Source organism: Cajanus cajan, chromosome 6, assembly GCF_000230855.2.
Source record: "Cajanus cajan strain Asha chromosome 6, NIPB_CcT2T_4, whole genome shotgun sequence".
Lineage (NCBI taxonomy): Eukaryota > Viridiplantae > Streptophyta > Magnoliopsida > Fabales > Fabaceae > Cajanus > Cajanus cajan.
In genome coordinates, this window is record NC_138522.1 from 1,353,186 (window position 1) to 1,369,125 (window position 15,940).

Genomic DNA, 15,940 nt, shown 5'->3' on the forward strand with positions numbered 1-15,940 from the left:
CAGTGTAGCAAAAAAAAAATGTTCAAATTAAGAATCGGAGAGCCGGAAAAAAAATTGATTTTTAGCGGGTCAACTATTTTTTTTAAACAACATTATTTTAATTTTTTCTTTAAAAAAACCTAAATTACTAGTCATTTTCTTTATCACTCTAAATATAAATTTGTTATTATTAATAAATTTTAATATGTATTATTAAAATTTAGATTAAACTTAATTTTAACATGTTTATATGCTTTAAATGTTAAGAATTAAATGTTAAGAATACATAAAATTTATGTTTTTTTTTAAATTTGTCTTATAAAGTTGTGATATTATGATTTTAATATTATTTATATTTTATTTAATAATTATTAATTTATTAATATGAATTTGACTACAATTGAATTATTGAACTTTAAATAATTATTTTTTAAATGATTGATTTAATTTTAAAATTTTTATTATTTATTGATTATTTGACGATAAAAAAAGATAAATGTGATAATAAAAGGTTAACAATAAAAATAAAAAATAAGAATACAAATATATTTTTTTTATCTTTAAAGTTTGCTTTTAATTGATTAAAGGATAAAAGTTTATTTCATTATTATATAGTGTTGTTGAATACTTTTATATAAAAATTTTCAATTTAGTATTTGAAAGTTTGATTGTTTTGACCAACAAAAGTCCTATTCTAAAAATGTTTTGAAATATTTCATAAATTATGTTTATAAATAATTTTTTATTATAAAATACTAACATATATATCATAAAATGAAAATTTTATTTTAATAGAAGAATGATACTGACCGTATCTATATCCTCAATAGAAAGATGTTTCAAGTGAACCATTTGTTATTGAAAAATAAATTTAATGGTGAACATTTATTTCTTCGCTGTTTTCATTCTAGTCGGATTGAAAATATTTTCTAACAAGGCCATCAACTTCCTATTTCACTTTTTTAGAAATAAAAAAATGAACCATTTTTTACCTCTCTTGGATTTATTGGCTATTTCTCGTCCCAAACACAATGTTAGCTAAATAGTCTCATATTCGATGGTTGTAAGGTTCCTCATAAATATAGGAAGGAAGTCAATGTGATGGTTTTAGATTGTATTCAAAATAGTGCCCGGCCATAGCCAGTAAAAGATTGGTAAGGATGTGTAAAAAAAATTAATCCGAACCGATTTATAACGAAATCTAGTCTGTATTGAAAAATTTGATCTATTTTATAAAAACTTTGAATTAATCTATTTTATATAACTAATTTAATTATATGATTCATTTTTATAAAGTAGATTAATTTAATTTAGTATATTTTTTCTATATATAAATAAAAAATGAATAATTACATTATATCAAACCCGATCCAATTTTAAATAAACAAATTCATATTTTAAAAAAATAAAATTAAACCAATTTATAAGCTAGAGGGAAATAGGAGAAACAAAATTAAATTCCTTAAACCCTACCCCCTCTAGGATCCAACGCAACCAAAGGTTTTGCTTACAGCGACTCACCGCACTGAGCCACCGATTCGAATCTGATGCAGCGGAAATAGGCCTCCAATGTTGGCCTTCTCCAAGTTCACGAAAGCCGCGAAGATCTCCTCCGCATTCCGGCGAACCCATAAGCCTCCCACGCACCTCCGAACATTCTCCGAACAACCCCTCTCTTCGAACCCTCAACTTCCTCTTCGTTTCTGCATCTGGGTCGCGCTCAAGTTCGAATCCCTCTCCACCCACGATTATTGCAACTTGGTCGGTGTAGTCCTCTGCACCAACAACTGGTTCACCCTCTACTGGGAAAGTCTCGAGCTTCTCCACAAATCTGGGGTTTTGATAACTTCTGATTCGGTTAGAGCCCTGATCAGGGCCTATTGGCAAGAGGGTCTCGCTGAGAAGGCCATAGAGTCGTTCGGTAGAATGAGCGAGTTGGGTTGTAAGCCCGATGCTCATGCCTACAACACCATTTTGAACATTGCATTGAAGAAAGACTTGTTTTTGCTGGCCCTTGCGGTTTATAATTTGATGCTCAAGTCCAATTGTGATCCCAATGAGTATACTTATAATATATTGATTGATGGGTTTTGTAAAAGTGATAATGTTAAGGGTGCTCTCGAGATGCTCGATGAAATGGGGCAGAGGGGTATGGTGCCCAGTGAAGTGACTTTTACTGCTATTTGTTCCGGTCTGTGTCATGGGAAGAGGGTGGATGAGGCACAAAGGTTGTTTAATGTGATGAAAGAAAGAGGGTGCCAACCTACTTTTATATCTTATAATGTTTTGATTAATGGTTATTGCAAGTTGGGGAAGTTAGATGAAGCAATTTCAATTCTGCGGTTGTTGGAGAAAGATGGGCTTGAAACTGGACTAAAGGGCTATAGTTCTCTGATTGCTGCGTTTTTTAAGGCGAGGAGATATAATGAAGGGCATTCGTGGTATGGGAAGATGCTTAAGAAGGGTATTGAGCCGGATGTTATTTTGTACACCATTATGATACGCGGTTTGTCGAGTGAGGGGAGGGTTGGTGAAGCTGTCAAGCTGTTGGGTGAGATGACTGAGAGAGGCTTAGTTCCTGATGCTGTTTGTTACAATGAAGTTATTAAAGGTCTCTGTGAGGTTGGTCTTTTGGATCGAGCACGGTCTCTCCAACTTGAGATTTCTGAGCATGAAGGGTTTCAAAATGCTTGCACGCATACGATTCTTATCTGTGACTTGTGTAACAAAGGAATGGTTGGTGAGGCACATAAAATATTTAATCGGATGGAGAAGCTTGGATGTTTACCATCAGTTGTCACCTTCAATGCTCTTATAAATGGACTGTGCAAATCTGGCAAGCTTGAGGAGGCACACCTTTTACTTTACAAGATGGAGATTGGAAGAAGTCCTTCTTTATTCTTCCGTCTTTCTCAGGGTTCTGATCAGGTTCTCAATAGTATTGGTCTCCAGAAAAAGGTGGAGCAAATGTGTGAGGCTGGACAAATTTTGGATGCATACAAGCTTCTCATAAAACTTGCTGATAGCGGGGTTATGCCTGACGTAGTAACATACAACGTTATAATCAATGGCTTTTGCAAGGCTTCTAAGATCAATGGTGCTTTAAAGCTTTTCAAGGATATGCAAAACAAGGGACTCTCAGCTGACTCCATTACTTATGGGACACTTATTGATGGGCTTTTCAGGGTTGACAGAGAAGAGGATGCCTTTAAGATTCATGAGCACATGTTGAAGCATGGGTGTGAACCTAGCTTTGAAGTTTATAGATCTCTAATGACTTGGTTGTCTAGAAAGAGTAAGGTTGCACAGGCCTTCAGTCTTTATTTTGAATGTTTGAAGAACATTCGTGGCCGGGAAGAAGTTTCAATCAATGCTTTGGAAGAATATTTTATCAAAGGAGAACTGGAACAGGCAATTCGAGGTTTACTAGCACTGGACTTCAGGTTTAAAGATTTTAATTTAGCTCCGTATACAATTCTACTTATTGGATTTTGTCAGGCAGGAAAAGTAGATGAAGCATTAATTATGTTTTCTGTTCTTCATAAGTTCAATATAAATATCAATCCTACATGTTGTGTACATTTGATCAAAGGTCTTTGTGCACAAGGAAGGCTGGACGATGCAGTAGACATCTTCCTTTACAGTCTTGACAAAGGTTTCGAGTTGAAATCAAGAATTTGTGAGCTGCTCCTCAAGTGTCTAACTCTTTCCCGAGATAAAAAGAAGTATGCTATTGATCTTGTTCAAAGGATGAAGTCAAATGGATACCGTTTAGATAAATTGATAACTGCAGAACGCATTGTGTACAGTGTAGGACAAGCAATACAAATTGATTCTCATAAGAGATTAAATAACACTGATGATCAAGATGAATGAATTTCTTTATTCAGCTCTTCACACATCCCAATTAAGGAAAGAGGTTATGAATCAGGAAACTCAATACAGTTTCTAATGAACTAAAGGTGCACCTTAATCCTTATGTATATGTTGAAATGTTGAATTATGTCTTTCCAGATTTACAATATAAAAAATATAGGGATCAATTGAAATGTATATTCTTGCATGCTGGCTTTCAAGATTTTACTTTACACTAGGAATTGAGTTGTCTTGAACTACCATCGAAATATAAACACTTCATATCTCTGAATTTTCTTCATTGCTTAAGGAATTTGACGAGCAAGTAGGAGAGTTGGTTTGAGCTTTAGATGTAGCGAAGCTTAGCTGGTATAATTATATAGAGGCACCGAATATCACTTGGTCTTGTGGTCTTCCTGTGACCTGAAATATGGGCAGTTTTTTGTTTTCTTTTGTCTTTGGATTTTGCAAGTTCTTCTACCCTTCTTCCCTTGTTGTCATCTGCTTTGGGGAATTTCATGGTTCATTTGTGCATAACCTGTCGTGGCATTTGAAGGTGTAACAATAATATGATGGGTTATCTTCAGATTAGAATTACTTGCATGACTGAAAATAATGTTTTCTGAATAATGCTGGTGATTTGGAGTCCTACCACCAATAGTCAGCTATCATTACATGTGCTGCTTTGCTCAGACAACTTGAAGTATTTAATCTTTTCCTTCCTTTTCTTCTCTTTATTGTTTCACCTATTTGACTCCAAGCTTTTATGTTCAGAGGACATGAGGTGTTTCAAGTTGCTGACTTTTGAAATTTGGGCACGAAATAATTTATGCATTTTGTTCTGCTTGTTTTTAGTTAAGAGTTCGCTTCTAGTTATTTGTTTCTTGTGCCGATACCTTGTTTTCTCCTAGGTTATTTTCCACCTAACGATGTTTTTGTTCCCATTTGGGGAGCTTTTGTTTGTTTTATTGTGTCAAAAAGATGATCATAAATAAGGGTCTATGTAGTCTGTAGGTTTTTAATTATAGGGGAAAGTAGGCTTTGGTTTTCTACGGAGATTACAGCATTTGAAAACTCCTTTCAGTTTTTTCCCCCTTTTTAATCTAACATTTGAAATGGTTGCTTTTCTGCTAATGAGTTACTGAAAATTTCTAAAGGTGTAATACAGTAGATGGGTTTACATCTTGAGTTTTGGTTCATAGGCTTGTCCTACGTTATTTTGCCCATTTTTGGATTATTATGCATTTAAAAAATGATATTGTTTCTTCAACTCCATAGCATGATAATTTTATTGAGTAGATTGTAAACAACAGTGCATATGCTGGTATTGATGTTTTAAACTTTTTTGTATTCCATCTCTATTGAAGTACACTGTTTAGTATTAATTAGTATTATATAAAAAAATAAAAGGAATATATAGAAATGTTAATAATTAGATCTCTGCTTAAAATACAATCTTGGATATCCAATCCTAGGTATGATTAATGTAGGGTTGTGGGATCATTTTCTGTCAGATTTATTAATGTGTAAAGTGCATTGAAGATGTTAGGACACTATTGATGCCATTATGCTTGACAATTTCCTTAACTTCTTGCAGGGCTGATGTTGTTGTGGCAATTTCTTTATTCTGTGTGCTTGTCATCATGTGCTGTATGACCCTTCATTTCAGGCATTTTTGGATTTGTCATTTGTTGTATGCTTCAGCACATTTATTCCTAAATGCCTAAGAGCAATTCCGCAAACATTGGCAAGGAAGAGAGACAGAAGATTGCCATTGTCCATATGGTTGTTCTTTGGTGATATCTCACATATTGTACACTAGCAGGCAAAGGCGATTTCTTAAGGATATTTAGTATCCGATTCTGAATGAGAATTGAGAAGTTCTTGCTAATAATAAATTTCATGGGGTTTCAATTGGATTCCATGTCTTTTTCACATTTTAACATGCAATGATCAAAATTTACTGAAGTTTAGACTCGATTACTTATTTTTATACCAAACAAAAACATTTAGTTCATTATTTGTTTGGCATAACTTATCAAAAGCTGAGGTTTAGTTGTACATTACTAGGTAGGCTGGTTAATTTTAATTTATGATTTTCTTTGTAAATGGATTCTATGCCTCGGACTGTTGATTGCTTATGTAAACTGATGTGCTAAAATGTTGTTTATGTAATCCGGCAATCACAGCTCAATTCCAATAAAGATGGATAGGATACACACACGAGCATCCACAAAACATGCACAGATGTCAAATATGTTTTAGGGGCATACAGAACGAGATCTATTTCAGATATGTGTGATGCAAAGACACAAGAGAGTTAAACGATCATAATTATTTATTAATTTATAATTTAATTTCAATTTTTGAGGAGCTGATTCTGACCACAAACCTTAACTTATTTTCTCATCTTAACCTGTTGGATGTTGCAAATCTCTTGTTCCTCTGTTCGAGTGCAGTTATATTTTCATTCTTCAATATTCAGGTTAGTCAATCTTCTGTCCTATATACAAGCTTATGTCATTATCATTTAGTTGATAGAACAAGTGGGAATTTATGTCTACTAAATAGAGCTCTACTGTTTATTACATACTGAAACATGTTCTGCCATCTTTATTCTTCGATTTTCTATAAGACGGAGTACAGGAAAAGGAAAACATGGAACGTTGACTCTTCTGCTCAATATCTAGGTCCAATCTTTCCCCTTTTTTTTTCTAAATAATTTATAATAAATCAATAATTAATGTCTCCTTTGATTTCTAATTTAAATCCTTGCCCTGCACAACTATTTACTGCTGTCTATGGTCTACTTATGCAGAGCCACACTGTTTGTAACTTTATATACTGATTTTGATGCTTGTTTTGCAGCCCCAGTTTTATGGTGTTCTACTCATGTCTGTTTACAAAAATTTCTTATTTGGGTCTGATATAGAGATGCCGGACTTGATTGCAATAGTTTGTCAATTGGCAGTTCCTAACCTAAGGTTGAAAAGGTTGGGGTTTGAAAACAAAATAGTGATTGAATCGATAGGAATGAAGGGATGTGTTTCAGTTCTTGTAACAGACTGTTATAACTTTTTTATTCTGGGATCAGAATTCTCAGTTAAAAGCCACTTAATCAGCAGAATAAATACACTTATTCTTAGAAGACTGCAAAATATTCCAATTCAAATCGATCCATAACCTATCTAATCTATATAAAAAAAATCTGATATGTTGAGAAAAATTCTAAATTGATTCACTTTGAAAAATTGGTTCGGTTATCCAATTTATTTTTATTAAATAGATTGGTTTGATTTTTAAAAAAATTTGATCTATATATAAGTATAAAATGGATAATCTCACTGTATCGAATTGATTCAATTTTAAAAAAATTAATTTATATTTCTAAAAACTCAAACCAATCCATGTCATAAAAAATGGCTTGATTAATTGATTTACTTGTATAAAATAGATTAATTTGATTTGATTTAGTTTTTAAAAAAATATGATTTATGAATACTCTTACTCTATGGTGGAATTTTTCAAAAATTTTGATAACATTTCAGATTGTATCATTTTCTTGGCATTACTTTCATGTAAGGATTTGAATTAATGTTATATGAATAAAGGTATCGGCATTTAGTACAATACGATGCATGAATATGCTAATGTTATATAAAAAGAAATTGGACACAAATATGGTAATATATATTAAGGAAAATATAACCATATATTTACATTTCTTGTATTTTATAAATTTATTTTTCCTATCATAGTTGGTATATATATTGATTTGCTATGATTATCATATTATTATTATTATTAATTTTGAATCTTAAAATTTATTATTAAAAAAAATATCCTGGTGAAATTTGAATAAAAAGTATGTTGATTGTTTTAATTTGATATTTGTAAGGGGTCCTAAATAAGGTTTCATATCGCCAAACTGGAAATTCTTTTGTGAATGTCAACTTTAAGACACCTTGCCTTGCTAATCCTGATTTATATCACTTAACTTTCATTTTCTAAGTATTTTTTTAGCCAATTTAGTTCATCCACCTTTAAAATTGAGCATACTTAGTTTTGTCTTCTACTCAATACTCACGAAACAAAATACTGAATTTCACCTAAAAAATCTTCAAATTTTCCTCTTCAAACTCGAATCTTATAAAATCTTTTAGATATTTTTTTATCAAGTATCAACTATTTTTTCTTAATTATTTCATATCTCCATTATCTAAATAAAAAAGTAAAAATATAATTAAACTTGTAGCTAATTGTTTTAAAACTTTTATGTACACGCACCATATGATCCATACCTATATACAATAGAAACTCTTTAAATTAATAAAGTCAAGACCGGAGAAATTTATTAATTTAGAGTTATTAATTTATCGATAAATTAATAATTATTAATTTAAAGAGTTTTTAAGTAATTATACTATACATACCAAATAAAAAGGCAAATTAGTCTGTGTCTCTTAGAATTACGTTGCAGCGAACCTTGGGACTCAACATAAATTAATAACTTTTGAAGTACATATGCATTAAAAATCAATACGTAATGACTTTTGAAGTACATAAGTATTGAAAATCAATAATGACTGAAGTACAGTAAATGTAAACAAGAGGAACAAATGTGTTCAATGTATTCTTAAGCAAGTTTGGCATATATAAATTACATGAATGTGTTAGAGTGTAATATATTTTTTTCAGTTTCTATGAATTATTAATTTATGATTTTCTTGGGACCGAAAATTATAAAGGGATCTCCCGAAAAATTATCTTATTATTTTATCGAGTTTTTCAATTTTTTACATTGGCCCAAGTCGGGACCTGACAAATTTATTATTTTAGAGAGTTTATTAATTTATCGAGTATTAATTTAAAGAGTTTCTACTGTATATACATGCAATAGACTTATGTTGAAGTCAGGATGTGGAAATGTACTCCTTCACTTTGAGAAAAATATAAGTAGATATGTAAATTGATCTCAATTTTTATTTACTTGTCAAATTTTGCCTCCTGTTGGCATTTTTTTCTTATACATTTTGTTTCATTTTTTAACTCTCGATGCTTCACTCTTTATTCCGCTGTTCATTTCATCTCATATTTCATACATACCTTTGAAGCATGTCATCTATATGGTTATTCATACATACCTTTGAAGCATGTTAGAAATATGAGAAGGTATTAGAAGGTTAAATACCGGACAGAACTGCATCAACCAAAGTTATAAATAGACTACATAAGTAAAGTTCACATTATAACTTAGCCAAAAACTTTAAGACATTAGATTTATGATCTCTCACTCACACTTGGACACCAATAAACCACAAGTAACCCAGTTGGTAAGCTTGTAATGCTGGAAATGATATTTCTGCTATGTTGAACAACTTGAACTTTCACCAACAAACAGTTGAGTTTAGATGCACAGCATTTTTCCCCCTTAATATAATAATTCACTTTACTATTTGAAACCCACATGTTTATAATAATTTATTTTACCGATTGAACCCCACCTCATGCGTGTAGTTAAAGTTTCTTTTATCCTTGTTGCATGCCTTTCACCCATGGTTCACACTTTTATTGTGGCTAGTCAGCCTTCTATTTGGGTCATGGTCAATTTCCTCCTCTTCATATAAATTGAGTTTAAATGTGTTATATATATATTTATAAGACTTGTAACAGAATAGCTATATCTAACTATTTACTATAAATCGAAACTAAACACAGTAATAATAGAAACACTAACTGAAAACTAAAATTACATACTCTGACAAAATGTACATTTGATGTGGTGGAGATATTGACCCATGAATTTTTATGTTAATATGAGATAGTTTAATCAAGTGCGTGAAGGAATGATTAGTCTCGAAAAACAAAGTAATAAGGGTCTGCTCTCCCAAATCTTCAAAGCACTGTGTTGGTAATTAGCTGGTGACAGACATAAAATGTGATAATGGTAGCATAAAATAAGATTTGAGATCCGCGCAAGTCAAGCTTCTAGCCACTTACCATGTGAGTAATTTAGCTTTTCCATTACATCAATGTTGTAATGAGCGTCACTGCTTTCTCTGCCCCACAAAGATTGGGGGGGGGGGGGGGGATTTTGGGGCTAATTTGAGACTGCTTTTCTGTAACCTTGTGATAGTATTTGACATGCAGTCAAAATACAATGAAATGGGAGGTTTGAACTATTCTTAAAATGTGCGTATAAGACAAGACTTGTTGTGTTTAGTCATATTATATTCGTTTGCCGAAAGTGACTTAAATATTTTGGCGAACGAGAATTTTTACCTCGAGATATTTTAAGGTTACGAATGTTTCAGCAAGTGATGTCTCAATCGTGATGATATAGCGTTTGAGTGTTATATTGGGGTGTCTCACTCATAATAAGGCCTAGAATCATTCTTGATAGTTCCTCCTAAATAAAACATTTGTTGTAACGACAAATGTAAGCTGTTTGAGTGAACGGTTATAATACAGATGGAGGTCAGATCATATCATTGTTAGAAGTGCTCAAAGCTTAAAATTATGATTTATGGGGGCCAGATAGAGTCACCATAAAGATTCTTTCATGACTGCTTTTGCAACGCTTCAATTTTATTTACTGTATTCTTTAATGAGACTTTTGATTGTCCACCGGATCAACTTAGCAAAATTACTAAGATTGGCCTAATTATAAGAGGTTGAAATAAATGGATGATGATTTAAATTTAATTTTCATTGTAGCTGTTATAATCTTTCTTAACTATAAAAAAAATCAAATAAACATTTTGCCTTCTCATATAAGCATTCTGCATTCTCAGATATTAAGTATACAATTATGCTGCATATTATTAGCAAAATTGATTATTTACCACTCTATACTATACCGAATATTTCTACACTTTATTAGCTATATGCCCATATCAGTATGAATGGATATACTTGAAAAAATCTCCAATCTTGAGCAGTATCATGGCACCTCGAACCATCCTTGAACGGTTTTCAATCTATGTAGAAACCTGTCAATCACAGATACCATCTCATCATCACACAATGTTACATGAAAAGCATATCAGGGCTTGAAATGACTCTCTGAATCTCAAGATGGGGTGATTTGGTTCATCATGTTGTTGCCAAGAGCCAAAAAGTGCAAAAGCTATTATAGCTCCGCTCCACATGTACGTGATGAAGATACTTACCTAAGTTGTCAAGTTCCACGAAGGGAACGGACACGATTTTGAATCAAGTTTCTTTCCCAGTCAGCTATATCCTCAAATGCATATTCTGGAAGATTCTCAAATGGCTCCTTCCATGGATCATTCTTAGCCAAATCATAAGTAGCTCCACGTATTGCTCTTTTATTCGGTCCACAAGGTCTCTTTGAAGTTAGCATATCATATGCTGTGTTTAGCTGACCAAAGAAAAACATGCCAACATGTCATATTCATTTGTGAAAAATTTAACCCTTCTCATGAAAAAAAAGTGTGGAAATTCTTTCCCGATTCAAAGATAAGGTAAGGGTTTAGAACTCACATTCATGACACAAAACCAGAACAAATAAGCAATTGTCACCGCTGGTGCTCTTCCGAGTCCAGCTGTACAATGTACATAAACTCTTCCTTTTCCCTCAGAAATTGCCCATTCTAAGGATGAGACTGCTTTAGGTAGTTCACTTCGCAAGGAGTCTGGATCAAAGTCTTTTGCCTAACAATGTAGATAAAAGGGAAAAAAAATGTGATGATAATTTAATTTAAGAACCAGGAAAAACTTGGAACAATGTCAGAGTCAAGATAATTTTTTCATTTCTGACATGGTATATAGCCAATTGCATTAAAAGTAAATGGATCCTTGAGGTGGGTTAGTGATTAAGCTAGTCATGTCAACTCAGCATTTGGCAAAAGGCAAATGGAAATATTAATAATTTTAATTCATTTGTTTAGTTCATGAATATTTAAGGTTCATAGTATTTTTTCTAATCATCTATAGATTTAAACACTTAGATTCTTCAAGAGTCATGTCTCATTGTATAGCATGTACCAAGAGGTGTCCCGCATAATATAAATACTCATGTAACCATGTCACCATTTGCATAATGGGCCAAACCAAGCAAAGAAGTCTAGAGTGCTGAGTGCTCCACTTTCACTATCTATATCCTTAGTTCCTTCAAAAACTCTACTTCCAGATGATATTTGTCTAGTCAAATGTTGCCTAGATTATCACAAAGCGAGAGAGCATTTTTCATTATCCTTAATAAATTTTCTGTATTCCTCTCCTTAGTTCCTTAAAAACTCTACTTAATGATTTTCACAATGCGTGAGAGGCTTTTTCTTTATCCTCAATAAATTTACAGAAAACAGGCTTGCTTACCGGTCTCCTCATGTGGCTAATTTCAAGTTCATGACACCTTCTTATTATAGACTGCAAGTCTATTCCCCAATACTCAACATCCTTATCCTGTTGCAAGTTTAGAATGTATGCCACACCCTCTTCCTTTTTTAGGTGATCTATGTCTTTGGGTTTCTGCGGTTGGGAGCCCACAATCAAGTTGTCCGTTACAAGAGTGTAATTCATACCTGAAAATCAGGAATCACTGGTTGCATTAGTAGAATGATACATCACGTCTTACCACACAAGGAAAAATTAATGTCGGAGATCACAAATTGACAAATAATATGACCAAAATAATCTTATATAAGTCGACGACAATTCCCCCATCTCATGAGCTAACTTTTGGAGTCGAATTTGGTTCAAATCCAAATTTTAAAATAGTATCAAAACCTTTTCTAGTGATTATTATTAAGCCTCTGACTACCAATTTATTGGGTCATTGTTGGATATTCCAAAGATATCTAATCTTGAAATTTCCACGCTAAGTTATCTAGTTGTAATATAACTAAAATAGAATATACAAGAGAGAACTTTTGAGGTTGAATAAGACCCTGACTCAATTCTAAGAATTAATATGAAAAAAATGGTCTTCTTCAAGGCCCACTTGCAACAATTGCAAACCTAAAGTATGTAGACTCTGTACTGAATAGAATTAAACTTGACACAGTAATCGTATGGCATAGGCTTTGCATTTTACAGTTGGAGGAGGAGGCACACAGAATCTCAACCTCTTCAAAAAGTGATTGAGAGCATAGTAAATCTTCAACATCTGTCTCTCTTGGTGTAACACCCTCTCCAATTTTAAGGTAAAAGAAACACACTAATATAATAATTGAAGATTGCAAATATAGAAAAAGAATCACACCATCATTGGTACATCTAGCACCATCTAGTAATGCAACAACGATTAACAAAAAGCAATCTGCGAGATCATTGATTCATCTCCCTCACAGATCCCTCACATTTATCATAATGACATCAAACATAGGTAGCATTGGCATTGGCGCAAACAAAAGTACAAGGTAGCAAATGTCAAATGTTGTGGGGGTACCAATAACAGAATAGAGATGGAAACTGACCCAGATCATGGTGGTACTCATAAGGGTTCCTCATCATTCTCTTCATAGCAATATTGTACTCCTCCATCCTGTCCTTACTCTTAGGGGGTCTCTTGCTAGTGGTGGTGGGGTTCTCCTCAATCCCACTTTCTGGTAGTTTACAACAGATTGGACTCAACCTGACAGAGTAGTTAGGATTACGATGAAGCCTAAAACCGCAAGAAGCTTTATTCTTTATCTGCTTTGAAAGTGCATGCGTATCTAAAGGAACTCCAACTAGCGAAGGGAAAGCAATGTTGCTGACACTTGCCATCATCTCTCTTCGCTCCTCCTTTGTTTGTGTCAGGCTGCTTCTGGCATTCAAGTTCTAGACAATTCTTATATACTAATTAACGTCATGCTGAATGTATTTTGACCAAAACACCCTTGGATATCAGAGTAAGGAAAGCCTCAACTAACGGAACACTTTCTATCACTCGTTCGTCTAGGAAAAAAAAAACAACACTTTTATTTAATTTCATACAAAAATTTATAAATAAATAAAAAAAACTTAATTGACGTCATGATGTGACACTTTCACGGGTTAACGTAAGAAAAAAATATTACATTTATGTTAGTAGCTTTTTAAGGCAAATTTACATGAAATTATTTTACTTTAAATGTGATCAATAACTTATCTTTAGTGTAAATAAATAATATTATGTGCTTTTAAGTGTTGAATAACTTGTTCAACGTTATGCAAAGAATGTTAATAAATAATTTTAAGATGGATGGAGTCGTATGTTGTGTTAATTTAAATTTTTATTTAAAAAATAATTTTAGGATACTGACTAAAGAATAAAATTGAACAGTTTTATAAAAAAAAATATTGTTAATCAAATATAAATTAACAAAACTTGCATTATATTTTCCAAAATAATTTTTAATGTTGCTCTTTAAGAAAAAAATAAACTGATGTTGTTCATGAAGAAATATTAGAGTCCCACTAGATAGACAATCATGCTCATTATCAGAGCAAATCCTCATGTATGAGTGTGGATTGTGGAGAATTACAACCTCAAAATAAAATATAGTAAAAAAATAAAACAACAGCTTAGATTTTGTCTTTGATGAGAACGACACTATAAGGACATAACATCTGATGTTTAATTTGTTAAAGATGAGTAGAGTCGCGTGTTTGAGGTTTAGACAAGTTCTCATGAATGTAGACTTTTGAATTTGATTGATCTCTAGTAAAACTAAGATATTGTGGAATGAATGGATAATTGGATATTTGTAAAATGTATTTCGATTTTTAAATAGTAAAGATTTTATTAAAATGATAATGTGTGTTAAATATTTATCTAATAAAATAAAGTTATTTATATGGGTTGGATTTTTTTTAATATACATAAGATCTAAGGCCTAGCAAAACCAATAATGCTCACCCTATCCAGATTGCCTTATTGCACTGATAACTTACTTCGAGATGCGTAATATTGTTTGTAAGTACATCTTTTCTATCTTACTTCCAGAGATGGCTGTAAGATATTTTTTGTAATTACATCTTTGGTATCTTGCAAATGGATTTTGGCTTTAGTCAACACTAGTTTGGAATTCATGGATTTTTAACTCTGCTATTTCATCCGATTTCGAATACAATGTTTATTTTATTTAATGTTGCTTATTTTTCTAGAATATATGTTACTTTTAATCAAATCAATACATAATATTTTTAAATCAGTAGTTAAACATTCGTGTGCAAAGTAAATTTTAGAAATAAAATTAATCTTCCCAACTTTATTCTTAAAAGTGCTGCAGGAGACTAACATTGCTGTTGGTAGAAACAAAATTGAACTCGAATATCTTAAACAAAGTATTTTATTTGAACATCGTAATCGATAAAAATTTGTAATTAAAAATGAACAATTAATTTTAATTAATATTAGTCATTATTAATAGAATTAACAAATATTTTATATTAATAATATAATAAAATGCTGCTGCAGAAGAATGAGATAAAGATGAGCATGGTGGATCAGAGTTGACGAGATGGGTCAAATACTGGGCCCGATAACGATGGGAGTCTGATAATGATAACATGTCCAAACGCTATTGGACCTGGACACCTGGGCTCGTCTGTAAAAGTCCAGAATAGAGACAACAGTGAAGTTATTATGAGCCTCTTGAAGACAAGCAACACGGCCTTCTATTATTCATCAACAACTTTGGTAGGTCCACTGTCACTTTGCTTTTTGTCACCAGCTATAGATTGTAATAGCTTGCAATAAGAAGCTATTATACATCCTGTCATGTGCTACCAAAATTTTATATTGTAATTTTATTGCCTAAAATATCGTAAATATAATATAACAATTTTTCAATCTTCATAAATTTTAATTTCTTTTATGAAACTATCATATGTTTTAAAGGGACGCATAACATGTCAAGTGATCGTGTATCTTGGATTGGTAATCCTGTGAGACTTAAAAAAAAATGTCTCAATAATGATTATCATAGGTGAAAATATAAAAAGATATGAAGTGTTGAGAGATTTAATTTAGACTAACTTTAATAAATAAACCTGAAGCCAAACAAAAAATTTTGAATTAATATTTTTATCAAATCAATACAAAAGGGACAAAATAAAAAAAAATTAACATTAAGAGTAAAAGAAATAAAAAAAAATTATAAGTATAGAAATTAAA

At 32.1% G+C, this 15,940-nt stretch overlaps 2 protein-coding genes across 3 annotated transcripts; one reads left to right on the forward strand and one right to left on the reverse strand.

The window, feature by feature from the left end:
- The first annotated feature begins 1,277 nt into the window (after window positions 1-1,277).
- LOC109795771 (Pentatricopeptide repeat (PPR) superfamily protein) lies at window positions 1,278-6,982 on the forward strand. 2 transcript variants are annotated; one of them, XM_083076479.1, is made up of 2 exons: window positions 1,278-3,422; window positions 5,432-6,982. In XM_083076479.1, exons 1-2 carry the CDS (start codon window positions 1,549-1,551, stop codon window positions 5,559-5,561), a joined length of 2,004 nt encoding a protein of 667 aa, XP_082932605.1. In that variant the 5' UTR covers window positions 1,278-1,548; the 3' UTR covers window positions 5,562-6,982. The 2 variants fall into 2 exon arrangements, with proteins under 2 accessions (XP_082932605.1, XP_082932604.1); XM_083076478.1 differs by having other exon boundaries at window positions 1,294-3,941; window positions 5,432-5,570.
- Window positions 6,983-10,573: 3,591 nt separating this feature from the next.
- LSF2 (dual specificity protein phosphatase (DsPTP1) family protein) lies at window positions 10,574-13,616 on the reverse strand. The gene is made up of 5 exons (XM_020357152.3): window positions 13,275-13,616; window positions 12,175-12,380; window positions 11,341-11,511; window positions 11,007-11,218; window positions 10,574-10,826 (listed from the first exon to the last, which is right to left on the reverse strand). The coding sequence occupies exons 1-4, from the start codon at window positions 13,567-13,569 to the stop codon at window positions 11,015-11,017; spliced, it is 876 nt and encodes a 291-aa protein (XP_020212741.1). The 5' UTR covers window positions 13,570-13,616; the 3' UTR covers window positions 10,574-10,826; window positions 11,007-11,014.
- Window positions 13,617-15,940: the final 2,324 nt, after the last annotated feature.

What these genes read in the sequence shown, in the direction of transcription:
- LSF2 (XM_020357152.3), bottom strand. Translation starts at nt 13,569, where the DNA reads ATGATGGCAAGTGTCAGCAACATTGCTTTCCCTTCGCTAGTTGGAGTT. An exon ending in TGAGTACCACCATGATCTGG is followed by an intron (nt 12,381 to 13,274) that starts GTCAGTTTCCAT and finishes CCTGATTTTCAG; the next exon opens with GTATGAATTACACTCTTGTA. An exon ending in TTAGCCACATGAGGAGACCG is followed by an intron (nt 11,512 to 12,174) that starts GTAAGCAAGCCT and finishes CTACATTGTTAG; the next exon opens with GCAAAAGACTTTGATCCAGA.
- LOC109795771 (XM_083076478.1), top strand. Translation starts at nt 1,549, where the DNA reads ATGTTGGCCTTCTCCAAGTTCACGAAAGCCGCGAAGATCTCCTCCGCA.